The sequence below is a fragment of the Phaenicophaeus curvirostris genome, chromosome 1 (assembly GCF_032191515.1).
Source record: "Phaenicophaeus curvirostris isolate KB17595 chromosome 1, BPBGC_Pcur_1.0, whole genome shotgun sequence".
NCBI classification, from domain to species: domain Eukaryota; kingdom Metazoa; phylum Chordata; class Aves; order Cuculiformes; family Cuculidae; genus Phaenicophaeus; species Phaenicophaeus curvirostris.
The window spans coordinates 31,777,589-31,796,807 of NC_091392.1; the positions used below are offsets into that span (position 1 = coordinate 31,777,589).

At 39.0% G+C, this 19,219-nt stretch overlaps 1 protein-coding gene across 2 annotated transcripts in view; it reads right to left on the reverse strand.

The window, feature by feature from the left end:
* The window catches only part of NELL2 (neural EGFL like 2), a 147,338-nt gene that overhangs the window by 97,699 nt on the left and 30,420 nt on the right, over positions 1-19,219 (reverse strand). For both annotated transcript variants that reach the window (XM_069851926.1, XM_069851917.1), the window contains exons 4-9: positions 17,769-17,942; positions 17,564-17,660; positions 13,595-13,667; positions 13,334-13,416; positions 12,197-12,325; positions 10,845-10,947 (exon numbers count right to left, since the gene is read on the reverse strand). In XM_069851926.1, the coding sequence (XP_069708027.1) occupies positions 10,845-10,947; positions 12,197-12,325; positions 13,334-13,416; positions 13,595-13,667; positions 17,564-17,660; positions 17,769-17,942 (659 nt within the window). The remainder of the gene's footprint in view (positions 1-10,844; positions 10,948-12,196; positions 12,326-13,333; positions 13,417-13,594; positions 13,668-17,563; positions 17,661-17,768; positions 17,943-19,219) is intronic.

Genomic DNA, 19,219 nt, shown 5'->3' on the forward strand with positions numbered 1-19,219 from the left:
TTGCTAAAGACCCAGAACAGTGATACAAGTACATGAGATTCACTGTAGATGCAGTGCTGCGCCCAGTACAGTGAAGAAAGCAAAGAGCAGAAACTCTTCAAATAAGAATGCCATGATTGTTTTGAAAGGAACAGATGAGGAAAGTATAAAAAGACAATTGTTACACCATATCTGCTGAGATTTCAGTTTCAAAGTTGTGTCTCACATGGGACAAAGTGGCCATTATTTGAAGCCAAATATTTTATGAGCTGACAGATGTAGAAACAGTGATCAATAACAAGCCTGGAGGTCTATACATCACAGTTTAGATAGCTGCAAGTGACAGCTGAGAGAAGTAAACCAAACAGTAGGAGTTTTTATTCAACACACGTTTCCACTAAAAAAAAAAATAAATAAATTTTTGCAGTCCAAAAGACTGAAAACCACTGTTACAAACCCTTATCTTTGCAAAACGACCAATAAAGGATAACAGTTGTCACGGTTTAGCCCTAGCCCAGCTTGACTGGCAGCTAAAATGTGAGCAGTTGGTCCCAGTTCTCTTCTCCCCACAAAAGGGAAATTGAGAGACACTTGGGTTGGAAACTAAAACTGAAGCAGAGTTAATTGAAATAGTATTAGAATAATAACAAAGAAGAAAATACTATTAACAAGAAAATAATAAAGTATATGCAAATATATTAAATGCTCTCCCTCCAATGACTATCAGCCACCACTGATGCTGCAGAGCAGGCACAGGGTGGGGGCGAGGTCCTACACTTGACTCAGCAAATGGATTCAGGAACGCACAGATCCGGGATAAAAAAATACAGACAAGGTCCTCACTGGACATCTGCTATCAAAGATGAGAGTAACCCTCACGCTACTTCAGTTTTATACAAAGTATGAGGTATATGGGATGGAATACCCTGTTGGTCAGTTTGGGGTCACCTGTCCTGTCCGCTCCTCCCTGCAGGTGCGATGCTTTTCTTTTCCTTTCACTTGCAGCATTCCACCAGCTCGAGGATGGCCTTCATTTCCATTAGAATAAGTATAAGCAATAACCTTTCTGCATGTTATCACTTCTAGAGAGAAAGACTGTCTGAATCATGCAGTTAACTTTCAGAAAACGAAGTTACTCAGACAACACTTAGCTGAAAAGTTAAAAAACTGATTCTACTTTAGCTTAAACCAGAACAACAGCATACATCATTTTATATTAATCTCACTGAATCAACTTCACTCGCTTTACCATCATTTCCTTAGACTGCCAGGGAAATAAGATCACATTGTTGATGTGTTTACGGTGGGGTTTTTTTAGTATTTACTTATTGAGTTTCAGCTTTTCAACCTTCCCATTTTTTCTACATGATAGAGATACTGTCAGAAAACTGTACATATAACTTCTTTATGCTCCCATGGCTCCTACCAGTGACTCCCCCTAGGCTGGCTTTCCACCCAGATCGGGCTTTGACCCTTGTCAATATGACAATCTTTTATGTCGATTGCAAACTGATCTTTGAAAACTACACAGGTCTCAACAATCCATGCATCTCATTCGGTTGGTTGGTCGGTTGATTTTTCTCCATACAGCTCCATGAAGTCCTCTCTGCCTTTAGCTCGTTACTTTTCCATGACCTTGTCCAAAAAAATGCAACTTCGGGTTTTTCAGCAAAAGCAAAGGCTCTGCTCTTTTCAGAACGCATGGCCATTAAGGATCACTGTTACTTGTACTACAGAAATTTGCAAGATCTACAACGGTAAAGCTCCAGGCAGAAAATAGATCAGTTAGAAGCTGCTGATTTGGCAATGTGCTCATGGTCATGAGACAACGAGAAAAAATAGAAAAACCTACACACCATAAAAACCCAAACCAAAACAAACAAAAAAACGTACCCCAGCCCCTTAAAAAAAGCCAAACACATACACAACCCCCATCCACCCTCGACTCCAATGATGCAGGTGCAGGACATCAGCACATCACCAGTGATAAACACAATGAAATCAACACATAACCATGTGAGCACGCACATACCCTAGGTGATTATAAACAAAAGCAGAATATTATTATTGTTGTTGTTGTTATTATTTCATAGCCACCTAACCAAGCAAATTCTGATTAAATCAGCATTATTAAACTCAGGATAGTGACTTAGTGACTTAAATTGCCAATCTGTCCACTCATAGCTGTCTAAAAGCCAAAATATTCATGTCTAACGTATGCTCATATTTTAATTGCACTAGAAATACACCAAAACAATAATACACTGCAGATATTTTATATTTTTGTGAACTCCTCAATGAGAATGAAAAAGAAATGGAAAGAATAGGTTCTTTTCCCAGAAAGTCTTAACAAAATAGGTTACAAGAGAAGCAGGGGAGAGCAGAGCACAGCCTGCAGCAAAATTTCCTATGCAAAAAATATTTCTAATTCTCTACCAATAAAGTTAGCAATATTATGTTTCCAATTTCCTCTTTAGTGAAGATTTGCTATACAATCAGTATAATGTATTTTAATGAATAAGGATTTTCTTAAGCAAATTCTATTTCGTAATTCATTCCTCAGGCACACAGCAAGACTGAAACTAGATGAATTTACCATTAACTAGAATTCTCCTCATCTACTGGTACATTGCCTCCAGATCTAGACTCTTCCAGTGGAGTTCCATAATGCATGGAGTCCAGAATAGCTAAAGAGCCACTCGCCTAGGAGGGAGCTGTGCTTTGATGCATGAAAAGTCTGACTGAGGCACAATACACCAGCTCCCTCAGTCCTCCTCTGCTAATGTGAAATAGTGAATTTCAAAGGATGTGGGGAAACAGGAAAGGAAAAAGTAGAAGCAAAATATTCTGAGATGTCCAGTTACTGTAAGCTGTATTTTAATTTACACAGAACCACTCAGAACATAACTGCAAGTGAAAAGACCCAGTTTTTCCCTTCTGTTGGGGGTGTACTGCCCAGCTTACAAAGAACAAAGGTCATCGGAGACTACAAGCTCTCCACAAAAAAAAACCCCGACAATTTTGCCATTTGATATATAGCAGAAAAAAACAAACGTTTCTATACTATAAGAGTAGTTTGAAAATTTCTATGACTTTACCATGGAAAGTATAGCAGAGGCTGAGCAGCTAGGGTCAAGGGTGAGACCTGCCTACCAAAGCCTAGAGATGTCATAGTATCGTAGAATAGTTTGGGTTCGAAGGGACCTCAAAAATCACCTAGTTCTAACCCCCTCTGACATGGGCAGGGACACCTCCCACTGGAGCTGCCCAAGGCCCCATCCAACCTGGCCTTGAACACCTCCAGGTAGCCACAACTTTCCTTGGCAACCTGTTCCAGTGTCTCACCACTCTCACGGTGAAGAAATTCTTCCTAATGCCTACTCTAAATCTGCCCCTCTGCAGATTACACCCACTGCCCCTAGTCCTATCACTACAAGTCTTTGTGAATGGACCCTCTCCAGCTTTCTTGCAGGCCCCCTTCAGATACTAAAAGGTCACTATAAGATCTCCTCCGAGCCTTCTCTTCTCTAGGCTGAAGAACCCCAAGTCTCTCAGCCTGTCCTCATAGGGAAGGTGCTCCAGCCCCCTGATCATCCTTGTAGTCCTCCTCTGGACCCATTCCAACAGATCCATAGCTGTTGTTCTCAGAGAGTACTGGCCAATGGCTTGAAGCCCATGTGGAGATCTGTACCAAGTGGTGTCTCCCGGGTCCATACTGGGACCTATACTGTGTAATAGCTTCATCAATGATACAGACAGCGACATTGAGAGCACCCTCAGTAAGTTCGCAGATGACACACCGTAAGGATGGGATGTTATCCAGAGAGACCTGGACAGGCTGGAGAAGTGGGCTTATGAGAACCTCAGGAGGTTCAACAAGGCCAAGTGCAAGGGCCTGCACCTGGGCCAGGGCAATCCCCAATTTCAGTACACGATGGGGGATGAAGTGATTAAGAGCAGCCCTGGAGAGAAGGACTCAGGGGTACTTGCTGATGAGAAGCCCAACATGAGCCAACTGTATGTCGGGCTGCATTAAAAGTGTGGCCAACAGGTCAAGCGAGGTGATTCTGCCTCTCTCTTGTGAGACCTCAGCTGGACTATTGTGTCTATTTCTGGAATTCTCAACCAGTTTCTTATCCACCATCCTACCACTGCCTTCAGCTGGCTTTGAGTTCAGCCCAGGCAGGCCCCAAAACATTATTAGAGTATCTCCATGCTTAGCTTCTGAGATTTTGTTTCCCAGAGAGCAGAAAGCTCTGAGGAGATCTTCCCAGTATGTGAAAACACCTGAGGGAAGGGAATGAAAAAGGAGACATTCTTCTCACCGAAGCCACGTGACAGGATGCAACAGGCATGAATTAAAACACATGAATTTCTATTTGAACACAGGAAAGCCTTTTTTTTTTTTTTGTCCTGAGGGTGACCAAGCACTGGCATAAGTTGCCCACTGATGTTGTGGAGTCTCTATCTGTGTAGATACTCTAAAGCCTTTTGGACACAGTCTGGGCAACTGTCTCTAGGTAGCCCTGCTTGAGCCAGGGGGATAGGACCACATGACCTCGAGGGGTACCTTCTGACCTCAACTATTCTGTGAGACTCAAAATGGATGATCTGTGCTGGATTCAGAAATAATACATGTATCAGTAATGTTTTTCCACTACAGCTTTGAAAATATAAAATAGCTTCACCAATTTTATTGACATTCATGAACCAAAGGATAATTTTTTTCCTTTTGAAAATATTTCTTCAGAAAAAATTGTGTCCTATTTCTAGATGAACATAAATATTACCTTTCTTTTGAAGACACAGAATTGCTGTAGTAATAAATGATACAAATGGGCACTAAAGTACAGTGTAATTCATTGTGGTAGTACAAACATGTACATAATGCTTTTTATCTGTCATTATAATGTGATACTATCATTGTATTCAATTCAGAAGCCTGAGAAATGAGGATGATGTGAATAATTTCAGCACAGAAAATCCAGAAAGAGTGAATGGATGCTGTTCTGCTAAATGGTAACTAGAATTCAGAAGTTCTGCACACTGACTACAGAAAGTTATAACTAACATGACTCTAGAACAGTACTAGAAGAAATCTGGAATATAGTCTGCACTGGATTATTTCCTGAATTAGACTAATTTAGCTAATTTTTCATATAAAGAATAGAAAATTAACAGAATTTATGCTTTATTTGAAGTCATATCTTTTTTTAAAGCCACATAAATATTAATCAAAACAACTAATATTTTGCATTAGCCAGAATGTTGCTTCTCCTTTGTATTCTAATGCATGCAAGTCTTGTTAAAGCTATGACAAATGACTAATCATTGCTTCACTGCTGAAAACTGCCTCTTCTCCAGTACCAATTCTCTGTTGCCCCAAGCCTTCTGGCTGTCCCACAGTTTTGAGACCATGCCAGGTCCTCTGCAGCCTTCTGGAGCTGCTCTGCAGTTTCCAGACTGCCCCTTCCTCTAACTTACTGCAAGGATAAGATGGCCTGTTCAGTCAGCACTCACTAATCCCATCACTAAATCATTCCAGCTGTAGTCTCTTCTCTATGTAGGAGAAGCTCCTTTGGCACTCAGGCAAATGAGATGAGGGTTGGTGTTCCATGCTGTCAACAATGCACACCACCTAAGGCAAGATGGTGCCGTTCCTTGGGCCCAGAAGAAAGGTGGCAATTTTGTAAAAAGATGAAACCTTGTGCAGCTCAGCCTTAAGTCTGTAATGCTTCAATCCACCTAGACAAATGATGAATTTCAGAGGAAGCTTAATCAATACCTCTTAAGTTTCTAGATAAAAGATTTGCACTCTTGCTGATGGTCAATTTCTGTGTCAACATGAAGCAGGTACGCATTCACAGCTTCTTTTCTCTGCATCAGGACACTACAAGTGCTCGAGCTTGCCAGAGCGTGTAACTTTGAAGGAAAGACATTACAAAGACCAAAACAGGGAATCCACATAATTCTAATTAAAAAAATAAAAGTTTCTGTAAGCTAACAAGACAGATCATTGCATCAGAAACCCATCCATGTTATAAGGTCTGCCAAGTTAATATCTCTATTTTAATTATTTCTTTCAAAAACCCTTCAAGTTACATAACCCCTGTATATGCTCTCTCTCCAGCCTTGTTAGCAAGAGAAGTGTGAGCTTATTCAATACAACTCTGTGCTTCCCACAGTTACTTAAAATACTTGTGTTGGAGTGTGGATTTGGCTACAACACCACAAAAATCAAACTGTTTTGTTTCATCAAAAAAAAGACAAGTGAACAGAAAATCACAGCATGCAGATATGAGCATAATGGCTCAGACTTTGACCTCCACTGAAATCTGTTGGGATAGATTTAAACAGTTTAGGATTAGGTCTATAAGTATCTGCAATGTCAGTGGGAGGAGGACAGTGATGACACAAGAACAATTTCTTCCTGGAGATCAGTCTTTGATGATGGATCTATTACTGTGCCAGATACTGGTACAAATATCACTTCTGGCCTTAAAAAATTAAAATCAGCTAGTTTGTTAAAAATTCACTGGCTCTATTTTAGAAAGTACGTATATCATGTAGCTATTGGAAGTGATGCCTCAATGTTAATACACTGAGTAATAAAAAAGTTACCATAAAAAGATCTGCTGACCAAGTAGAAATTGTCTCAGCTACTAAGACATTGGCAGTCCTTCCACAATTCACTTAAAACAAATGAACTCATCTTTGTACTACTTAAGCCAAGTTCATGGTCTAAAGCAATACTTTATAGGGTCAGTAGGGATGCTTAATCTCTTCCCAGTTTGTATCGGTGCCTATCACCACAGAATGCATTTGTCTCTGCAAAAGAGAGAGAATTTAATCATCTCTTGCACATACCTTCTCAGACAGGTTTAAAGTTGCGTCAGGAATAGAAAAGAAAGTGGTCTCTGCTTCCCAGCTCCAAACAATTCTCCACAGGAAGCTCCTATTGATCTAAAATGTATGCTTTGGTAGCTAGACTGAATTTTGTGATGAATAGCTTGTCTGTAGCTGAAATACATATCAAACACACTGGCCAATTTATGTGCCTTGGAAGATTGTTATTTCTTTTAACCCATTATAGCTAATAGAAAATATAGTGATAGTTTGCATGCATTGCCATTCCTTACGCTACCAGCACTGACCTTCACACATGACAAAACAGAACAAGTTGTCTGAATGTCCTCAAAGAAACTATGGAGCTAGGGCAGAAGGTCAGGGGTTGTTATTTTTGTTCTCTTTTGGCTCACATGAAGAGCCAAAGTCAAAGCAATATTGATTAAAAAAAATTCTACAACACTCCTTACTAAATGCTCTTCCCTGAACTAAACATTTAAGGAAAACATGGAAGAGTCAGTTTTGCTGAAACTCCTGAAGTGTTGAGAATGTCATAAAATGAGATACAAAGCTGCACTGCCCAATATTTAAATGCTGGGCTGAAGTTCAATGCCCAGGGCTTGGCAGTGTAGCAGGCTCCCATGAGCCTCTTCGCGTAACTGCCTAATGTCAGAATCAGGCTTAAAAATCCAGCACTGTCACTCCCAATCTGACACACTATACTCATTGCAGTAACTGATTGAAAGATTAACCTCAGCTTTTGCTGTCCAGATCTTGGTATCTAATAGCCTGGGCTACCTATAGAGTCCGTGAAAAGAAATGTGCACCTCCAAAGGACAATTCATCCCATTTCTCCTCAGCACCAATTGCCCTCTGGAGGTGTCAGTCTCTTCCACTGGCTGTCAAGATCACCTAACTGGTGGTGTCTATATCATTAAATTAAACAGGACAGGTAAGTGAAACAGTAAATGACAACAGGTTTGAAAAGGCTCAATTACAGTCTGGAATACTTCATACAGTTTGAGTGCTATCATGTTTCATAGCACCATTTTGGCTTGTACCAGCCAACATGCTCTGACACAGTGCCAGGCATGGCTGGGGGGACCATGACCAAAGGCCATTCCCAGTCAGCCATCTAGATGCAAATACTTTGTTAGAGGGGGGAAGGGGGAGACAGCTTCACCATAAAGACATGAGCCACAAGTGCCAGACTGTGCCTGCTCTATTTTATTTACTAATGCAAATACAGATTATATTCTCAAATTCTGCATGTGTAGATGGAAAATTGGACATGAGGCAGCAATGTGTGCTCACAGTCCAGAAAGCCCACCATGTCCTGGGCTGCATCAAAACAGATGTGGCCAGCAGGTCAAAGGAGACAATTCTGCCCCTCTACAGCACTTTGGTGAGCCCCTACCACGAGTAGGGTGTCCAGTTCTGGAGCCCTCAGAACAACATGTGAACCTGTTAGAGCAGGATCAGGTCCATAGGAGGGCCACAAAAAATGAGAGGTGGTCGCTCTATCCCTCTGATATGAGGACAGGCTTGCAGTTGTTCAGCTTGGAGAAGACTCAACTCCAAAGACACCTTACTGCAGCCTTTCAATACCCAGAGGGCTTATAAGAAAGATAAGCTTTTTATTAGGGCCTGCTGCAACAGGACAAGGGGTTATGGTTTTAAACTAAAGGAGGGTAGATTCAGACTAGATATGGGGAATTATTTTTTTTTAAAAAAATGGGGATGGTGAAACAATGGCACAGGTTGCCCACAGAGGTTGTAGATGCCCCATCCCTGGAAGCATTCAAGGTCAGGTTGAATAGGGCTCTGAGAAACCTGATCTGGTTGAAGACATCTCTACATATCACAGCGGGGGTGAACTAGATGACTTTTAAAAGTGCCTTCCAATCCAAGCCATTCTACAGTTCTGCAACTGTGTTATATCTTGAAACAAATACTGAACTCAGCTCAAGAAGAGTGCATTAAGCATAATTTTCCCTCAGTGTTCACAATTAGTTGTTCAATACCAGGGACAGTGGCTCCTTGAGCAACACACTAATTAGCTCATTTCCCAATTATAAGCCATCTGTGTTCACATCCACCAATATCATTCTAAGAATTTAAGAGAAGTTATTCTCAGAAACTGCCCAAATAGATGATTTCAGCTCTGACCCCTCAAGCAAGATGTGGTCACTGAGCACAGTGACTGCAATCAGCTCAGACTTCAGCAGCTGAAGATGCCAAGATGACAGGATACAGCTGGCACAACATATATTAACTCAGTGACAACTCAGCATTTCCACAAAATTAGCCTGATGTGAAGGCCCTGCAGTGTCCATTGTCTCTAACTTCCACTCTTTACACTTTTTCACTGGAATTCAACTACCTTGTCAATGGGACTCCAATTTACACTCTCCATCCTTTTGTTCCAGGGAGTTCACTAAGGTTGGTTTAATTTAAGCATTTCAAATAACATGGATGAAGTTAGGAATAATTTTTTAAAATTTTTGTCTGATCTTTTTAGTAGTTTCTCAAGAGAGTTATAGGTGTGTGTGTTGGCTACAAACTGAATTATGTAATGACATAAAATTAACACTGGAAGCTCAAAAATTCTTGATAAAATTAAGACTACTCTGATAGTGCCTTTTTGATAAACTTCAGCTTGCTGTATGAGAACTTTATGTTAATTGGAAGGAGAAGTATTAATGCTGCATGACAAGGTCAGTGTCCACTTGCTCATCCACATTATGACCTTTGTCAAGGGTCCCAAGAAAAACAATTCCATAAGAAGACTTACAATGTGAGCACTTCCCCATTAACAACTGGACAGAGAATTCCCAACTCAGTTCACAGGCGGTACATTACGAAAACATTTTAGGGGGTCAGGCTTTCAAACTCTGCCAGTATGGTCAAAGATTCAAACAGGGGCTCAAACTCCACGCATCTCACATCCTTGAATTACCTATTCCTTGTATCATCTAATATGCATAGAAATTCTGTTGCTGGTTAAAAAAGTATTTGAATTCACATTTCCTCTCTATTATAATTAATCTACTTGAGTAGTTTCATAAAATGGGATGGTTTGTGTAACTTCTAACACAATTAAATATTAATAAACTCCTGTGGGAGCAAGATCAATGGAGTACAAAATGTCTTCCTGAATTTTATCTTACATGTCATTTTAACTGGTTACATATTTCTCCGCATGAAGTTTTATGTAGCAGAAGAGTGATAAAACCACACAGGAAAATCTCAACCTTTTCAGAATAGAGTGTGAGCATCTCATACTCAATTTCAAGAACGGATTCCACCGTAGACTAGACTAAATAACTAATACATTTGCAATATACATCCATGATCAACATGAAATATTATACATAGTTCATCTAGATAGTGACAAACCTAAGATTCCCCTTCTCAGGCTCTATTTGCAACAAAAAAAATCAAACTGCTATAAAACTGAAAGGTAATCACCTGTCTTAAATGACAATATTAAATTATCTCTATCCAGTCTGACCTTTTGTGAAAGAACATTTCTAGGTGTCTGGTTTTTTGCTGGTCTCTTGGGTCTGGTATAAGTTTTTTCTTCCCTTAATTACAGAAGAGTCATAAATCTGAACCTCCATTTTAGCACTACAACGCAGAGTTCAAAGTACATTCTTCTTGCAACAGATGCCAGAAACACTGGTCAAAAACTCAAGGCAGTTCTTGAATTTCTAACCATTCAGTCTGCAACAGACTAAGGAAGTCTGCAGAAAGGCTTTTTTAAATAACTTGTTTCTTTTCAAACCTTGATAAATATTTATGCTTAAAAAAACCAAATAAACAAAATGCCCACACCTGAAAAATTAAAATATTCTTGTTATCAACTTCCCAAAATATTTCAGAGAAGTTCAAGTTCCCAATTCCTCAACCCAAATATTTCATTTCCTGACCACTTCTTTCCCTTATTTACAGAAAGGTTCATTTTCTTTACAGATTTCAAAATATTCATTAGAAGGAAGGACCACAGCAAAACTTACATTGACATTCTTTGCAGCACTTTCCATTCACATATGCCAGGGCAGAATCAAATGGGCACTCAGAGTGGGGACAAATCAAAGCTTCACACTGCACAGAACCATTCTAGAAAAATGAAAGGTGCTTAACAGATAGTTGTATTTGGCAAAGCACAGATGTTCTCAGACACAGGATCTTAAAAATCTATTTTTAATGCAATGAACTCTAACACCACACAGACATTTTAACATGGTTCATTTAATAACAAGAACAGAAACTACACCTTTAGAATATCACGCATACAATCTTTTAGACATGTATGATGTGTTCTTTGAAGTAATAATTTTTTTTGAGGCAAATCTTCTCAGAGGTAAAACATTCTGCCAGTCAGCAGCACACTGACAGATTAATGTGAAATAACCTCACAGAACAATACCCTGCTTTATGATTTTTGCAGAAGACAATTCAATTCAATTCTAAAAAGTAATAGTATCATAGCTGCAAGAAAAATGTGACAAAAATAAGTAACATTTAACATTAAATTAGAATACTTTTAAATAGCTGTCAGCTAGTTTTGATACCATGGACCAAGTTGTCTTCTCATCAAAGAACTAAAAATAAAATTAATACCCCTCCAGAACTAAGAAGATCAAAATCATATTAAGCTTAGGGAGTACTATTTAGCAAATTATAGATAGCAGCAGATCACTAAAGGTGCAGTACAGACACCAGCCTTTTCACCAATTTCTAGTCATTTTTGGATTAGGTATTTAACGAGTTCAAATGAAATTAACAGGTTCTACATGAATGGACAATAACAAAGATGCCACAGTTTGGTACCTGAAAGGATACTTACAGTCACTTGTGGAATTGTGATACCTTTGGGAATCTTCCATCCACCTAACAAGTCTTTTTCATTTGTGATATAACAGTGCATGCATGACCCTGACATTTTACTCTTTCACTCAATTCACTTGTCAAGATGTAACCAAAGGCAGCCAAAGGGAACCAGACACAAGGGATCTATTAAATCATTTGCTAAGAAAAGGGCTGTGTTTGTAGTGACAAAAAGCAAGGAATTAATTATCTAGAGGGAACCATTTACAACTCAGTGCATGGGAATAACAATAGCTAAGTATACTCCATAACATCTGCCTATGGTGACATGAAATACAGGACAGCTACACATGCTGGCACTACTGAAACAACAGGAACACATATTGATTAATCCTATTCCTTAAGTCTAGACCATATTTTTCTAGCACTTTGTTGTTACTTCCTAGCACGCACCTGGAAGTTCTCATTATTTGCCTCAAAAAAACTAATCAGAGAAAATACTAGAGTTCTTGAGTCTGCACTCAAATTGTAGTCATACCATGCAAGTGCAGTTCTTACAGCCATCTGTCCAGGACTCAAACTCTCTGTAAGTCATGCCTTTCATTGTGCAGGTCCTTTCACAGTAGCACTGATCCAACTTGTTCATCCTCTGCTCAGCCTGGGACAACTATATTACAGTTCAAAAAAAGTGTTTTGAATTCGTAAGTGGTTTCCACATTATTACAAACATGATTGAAACTACCCCCCTTATTGTCAAGCATGCAGATGAGAATATATGTAGGAAAATGCAGTCAAAGATAAAACAATCATTGTCAGATACAATATGATTAAGCAATCAGTTACTTGGAGATGGAAATTAAGAAGCAAGACAATGCATTTAATTTTTCACTAACAACATCAGGGACATGATGAAAAAGCAAGTATGTCCAAATGAGTATGGTCCCATTTTCTCAACTGTATGTGAGCTGACCAAGAGTTTTGCTCTACAACTACCTACAGATATTAGGAGATATTACATTATGCACAAAGACGTGAATCTGATTAGAGAGGCAGAACCAAAGGTAAAGCTCAAAACACATTAGCAATTGTTTCTCTGCTTCAACCAAAGCATTTTTATCGTTTGTGTATAAAATTAGCCAGGTAACAGCATTCCTGTAGACATTTAAAACCAGAAGATTAGCCCATGTTCTTTGGCAAATATGAATGCTTTTGGTGTGATGGTCTCAGGAAAATGAAAATGCTTCTTTGCATTCTTAATTCCTTGTCTTGCACATCTTTCTGAACACGCCTTTGGCAGCTCAGGTCTAGACAAGTCCCAGACCAATACATCTTGCTGCAATAAGCACAGTAACCTATTTCATTCTAAGTGTATTGACTTGTTAGCCTAATAGATAGCTCTTGAGCATCTGTGCCCTTTCCATGCTCAGTGATTTGGGTTCTGTTTACTATTAAAAGATATGGTTTTACAAAAACATTAAAACACAAGAAAACTCTAAGCTGATAATTATGTATAGACACTAGGCACAGATATATAAATACAAGCATAAACATATCATGCAGGGATGTTCCTCACATATCACGTGCACATCCCCATGTATGCATAAATAATCTAAGATAGCAATTAAAGCCTTAGAGCCCTCATTGCTCCCATGCCCTAATTCCTATCAAGCATTACCTTAGCTGATGTTTTGGCTAAAATGTCTTGCAGTTCCATAATTTTCTGCACAAGTCCATGGAAGTCATTACACGTTGGACAAGCTAGAAAAAATGAAATATGCATATTAATTAAGAAAAACCCATGCATTCACAAACAGTTCAATCACATCAAAGTTGATAACCAATACACTGAAACTCAAGGTTTTAAGAAACCTCATAGGACAGAAAGCAGTTACAAAGCACACCTTTCATTTTATGGCATAAGAATTAATAGACTTACTGCGATTAAGATCTGGGCATTGAGAAATAAATCCTTGAGGCATGACAAGTAATTGCACATCTTGCATTATGCCCTATGTGCAGGTGGAGAGAAAGAGAAAAGGATGCATTATTTTCACCTGTCAAAATTATGTTTTCCATTCACTATGTAAAACGTTAATGCCCACACAGAAAAAAAAACAATAAAAGCAATACTTATGAATACACAGCTTCTTGTCTGGATCCAATGCAGTGATAGAATAAAGAGTAAGTAAAATAGATAGACATACAAGTACAGGCATACTAAATCCTTTTTAAAGACATAAGAACCAAATCATCTTTAAAGATACAAGACAAACATCAAGATGTAATTATGTGTCAGGACTTCGGTTGTTTTGAATTTGTTGATATTTTTAGCCATTGCAAAAAATGACCTTTAAAACTCATTTGAAAAACAGCGGCAGTTTCAATTACTTTGAAACACTCTAAAATGCAGATTTTTCACTAAGCTGTAACTGTCAAAATAGAAGTGAAGATTAAAGAAACCTGAGTAAGGAAAACACATTCGTGTTGATTTCAATGGAGATCTTTACACAAGGCATGCAGAATGCTGGGGAACTACACACTTGTTACACTGCTGCGGAGCTCCGTGTTGTCAAGAATTTGGGAGAATGGGAAGTTTAGCATGAAATTCTACTATGCCATCTGGAAAGGGCCAGTTTCATCCAGAAGATTAGATCCCATGCCCACAGGCAGAGTTTACATGCATCCTTAGTCATTAAGATACAATTAGCAGCCATTTAGCTGCTCTCCAAAAGCAAGGGCCAAAACAGTAATTTCAAAATGGGCTATCCTATTATATTCACTCCAGATGTCCTTTCATCCATGACTCCCTCTCTGCATCTCCAAAACTCCTCCTTAGCTGCAAAAGCAAAATAAATACAACATGCTTCAGCGTGCTTATAAAGAAAATGTTTCACGACACTATGAACAATGCAAACTAAATGCAGAAGTCCACATTTCATCTACATATACAGAGCATCCCATACAGATGCTGCAAAGTCAAAGAACCACAATTTTGACCTCAAGTGAATGACATGGGATGACTTAGAAACCTAGGTGACCAACAGAAGAGCAGGTGTCATTGGAGGGCAACTAAGAGACACCTACCTTTCACCTTTAACAACAATGCTAAGATCTAGGACAATTAGACTCTTCCCCATGTTCAATGGGCTTCAGTAACTAGCCAGTAGTGGAAAAAATACATGTGCTTGAAACTTGGCTCTACTTCAGGACCTCCCACAGCATGTGTTAGGGATGTCAGGAGAAAAGACCTCTTTGAAGAGTGCACGAAAAGGCTCATCATATTAACTTCTCCTTTCCTCAGCGTCATGAAGTTCAAACTCATGTCAACCATTACAGCATTTTCATGAAAAGGAGGAATGGGCAAGGTCCAACCCATTCAATTTTAAAACACTCTTCGCTTAACAGGCAAGTATTTAAATCACTTATCTGTTAACCAACAGTAAAGCTCCTCCAACTATTTCAGGAGCTTTATTCATCGTGTATCAACTGTAATATGAGCAGACTGCCAATTGCCAGGAATTCAAGATCCTTCTCATTCTCCTAAAGCAACAACAGGGAGTTGTGACACCTAGGCCACCTGGGTCCCCAGATTAAGACTTCTTGAGTACAAAAGCCTTTACACAGGCTCCTAAAGAACCTAGTGGTTTAAATTAGCACATCACTGGGTGCTAGGTACTGAGAGAAATCACACAGTACCAGAAATCTGGTAGCAAGAATTCTTTTTCAGACTTCAGACCTTAAACAGGTACAAATAATTCCTACCGTGAATATGCCTACTAGCACATTGGTTTAGTGTAGCAATATTAGGTCCAAAATCAAATAGAGCAAAATAAAATCTTTTTTTTAGAGTGACTAATAATTTTGAGTACCTTGACCCCTCTGGATAATTCACCTGGTCCACTCAAAGCAGCCTGATTTTCAGAAACATTTAAGTACCTGCACCTCTCAAAAAATCAATCACTAGTTGTCCCACAGTGAGTGTCTAAAAATACAGGTTCTCCAAAACCCTAAGAAGCATTGGAAGTCCTCATCATCTAAAGTGATGAACCACTGACCGTCACATTTTCAGCTGCAGTTTGATCATTGGTACTATATCACGCTGAAGAAATCACTTAGCACAATATGCTGTACCTGTGCTCTTTAACAGAAATACACAGCATTTAAAACTGGTTTATATTTGTAACCAAGGCAAAATATTCCAGGTATTTAGTTTAATTTTCTCCTTCTTGAAAAGAAACAAAAAAAATAAAGTCCACTACTGGAGTATTTATTTTTCTACATCTAGTCAGCTTCTTCACAGTGACTATGATTTGGCAAAGAAGAATATAAAGGTAAAACCTGAGAAGGCACAAAAAAAAGAATATTAAATAAATATTAATTATAAGCATGTAAAATAAATGAAGTGTATCTGATATTAGTTCAAGTAATGCATTAATATTTTCTGATTGTATTATTGGAGTCAGTTTATGTAAGGCAGAAATTCAATTTTGCAGCTTGTTCAGCAGACATCGTTTCAGTCTTTCAGAGGAAAAAGGATGTACATATTGAATTGAAAAATGAAAGTTAGGTCATGTTTCAGTTTTCAAATCTGAGTGCCCCACTGGACTTCTGTACTTCATACACAACAAGGATATAAATTACCATTTAAGTATCACAAACAGTATTTCAACACCCAAAACTCAATTTCAGCACAAAGGCACAGAGCTGGCAGAGCCGGCTGTGAAAGACATATTCAAAGCGTTTTACACAGGAAAAAAGATTTAGCAGGCCACATTTTAAAAAGCAATTGGGTCTGTGATCAACATTAATTCTATTTTTGCAGCTCAAGGAAAAGATGCCTACAAGGAGGAAAATGAGGCTACAGTGTGGAAGGCATCCACAGGGATGCCACCATTTGTTAAAGCAGCTCCAGAGAAGGCTAAGGCCAAAGAGATACAGCAGCTGTGACCAATGAGGGCTACCTAGTGGACTCCAAGGAATCAAAACTTACACTCCAGGTCAACATAGCATTCATGTTTTAAATCTTGCTGTATACCAGATTCTTGTTATATATATTTGTTAAAGCAGAAGCAGTAAGTGTAGAGCACGTACAAATATTTTTCCTCTGGAGCAAAATACATTCTTTTCATTGATGCTAGTTATGTCATTCACTTCTGAGCCAAGAAGATACTGTGATGAAATGTAAGTTCTATAGAGGCAATGAAATTGGAATTCCCTAGACCATAGTGCTCTGATACATAAAAAAATGCATCTAGCTATGAAGCAGACAATCTGACCGTTTATTTCCCAGGATTCTGTTGCAGTTGGCCATTTACCTTTCCCTGTCTTCGGCTTCTGTTGGCTGTATCATTTGGTGAAACTAATCCCTAAACATCTGGCTCTATTTGGTGAAGTCCAGTTTGGTAGAGACAGCTCCCTGCATCAGATATGCCGATGGCATATCAACATACCACGGCCTGAAGAACTGTTACGATTACAGACATGCAGACTGGTTGAGGTTGGGAGCTACCTCCCGAGATCTTCAACTCCTCTGCTCAAACAGGACCAGCCAAAGCAGGTTGTGTCCAGGACTGCGTCCACAATGGCTTTCAAGTATTTCCATAGCAATCTTACTCTGAGCAGCCCCACAGTACAACTGTTTACTTATATTCAGATAGTTTCAGGTATTTTGGTTTTGCCCATTGCTTCTTGGCCCGTCAGTAGGCATCACTATGAAGAGTCTGCATCCCTCATCTTCACCACTCGCCCCCCCATTCAGGTATTATACACATTGATGAGATCCCCTGAGCCTTGTCTTCTCTAGGCTGAATAATCCCAGCTCTCTCAGCCTCTCCTTACATGAAAGATGCTCCAGTCCCTCAATTATTTGCACTCAAGTTTGCTCTTCCTTTCAGGGAATGCATACCTTAAAATAACCATGTGCATTATTCCTCTGTCCCAGCCAAAAGGTTGTACCTAAAGGTAAGTCCATGAACGGCTTCTCCACAACTCTTTCATAAATTCTGAAAAGTAAGGGAAAAACATAGTCCCAAGATGTTATCATTTAATTTACTCAGAGCAGGAACGTTCCAAATGTGACAACTTCTAAAAAAACAACGTTCTTTACTTACTTATTGCAGTCCACATGTAAAATCAAGTGAGAGGCACTGATTGCTAAGGAAAGCCTGTGCCATTTATCATCTGCCAAAATGTATGGGAATACTTCCGTGTGAGAGCGATGACTGCCTGAACGATAATGCAACCTGATTTCATTTCGATGACCGCTGCTTTCCAGCTCCAGGTACCTGTGCCATAAATGCATCATCATGTCATGAACCATTCTTATCAGCACAGCAACATTTCACATAACACAGCTCCTCATTATCATGCAGGAACTATTTAATAGGGGGAAAGACAAGCAAGGAGATACAAGTATGAAAGTAGACACTTTTCAGATTTGCAGTACATCCTTCTTAATAGTACATAATAGCAGGTTCCAATTTTTGTGTAAGCACACAAAATCCCAAGCCAAATGTTTTTCCTCTAGCAACATTATTTTCCTTAACATGATCTGACTGGAAATACAATTAACCTATTATGAATAATTGCTTCATAATGTGAAAGCACAGTAAGGATACTGCGGATTCATGCCTTCAGAAAAGACAATGCCAAGTTTTGCAATAAGGATGTCATTAGCCATTACCAACCATGGGAGTAAGCAAGAACTGAGACTGGTTGCTGCTGTTTCCTTTGTACTGTTAACATCTCCTTTCATTTTTTATAATGAAACTTCTCCAAAGCAATACAAAAATCAAGACAAACTAACTTCAAAATTATTTATATATGTGTATCTATTTGCTGTGTTAAATGAGTATTTGGGAGCATGTATGTATTCACACACATGTACATGTATACACATGTTAAAAAACATCATTGCATCTCTGTCAAGAAGATTGCCCTGTACAGATTTGCAGATTGCAAACACAAGCCTAGTCAGTGAAATTCCAGCAGACCAGTTTAAGAAGCACCCCATAACCAATCTTGGTACTTAAACAGGCCTATTTCCTGTGCATCAGACATCTTCTAGGAAGAAGCTTGACAGTACTTGAAAAAAAAAAAACCCCTGTTTTAAGTTCTTCATTTTAAAGTCACACCCTAAAATGCTTTTGAAACAAGAAATAAAAATAGAAATGGAGATTCTCTAATTGTATGCAAGCAATATCTAAAGAGCAAGGAAAATAACAGTATGTGGTGAGATGCACAGCCAATGGGAGAAAAGACAATTCACTTTCTATTTTTTGCTGCTACATCTGCAATCAAGCATGACAGTGGTTTGTAATCTGAGTGCACACATGTTTTAGGGTGATGCGTTTACTTTAACAGGCTATCTGTATTAAAGAAGAGACAAGACAACGACTGAGGTTAAGAGCGAAGACAAGACCAAATCAAAGCCATTTCATACAATCACTATCCCTTGAGGTTGGGTTCACTGCACATGGCTTTCTTCAGGGTGTTTCACAGTGGAACACACTTAGCAACAGCACAAAAACCAACTAGCCTTTTGCAAAACTGGCAAAGGGTA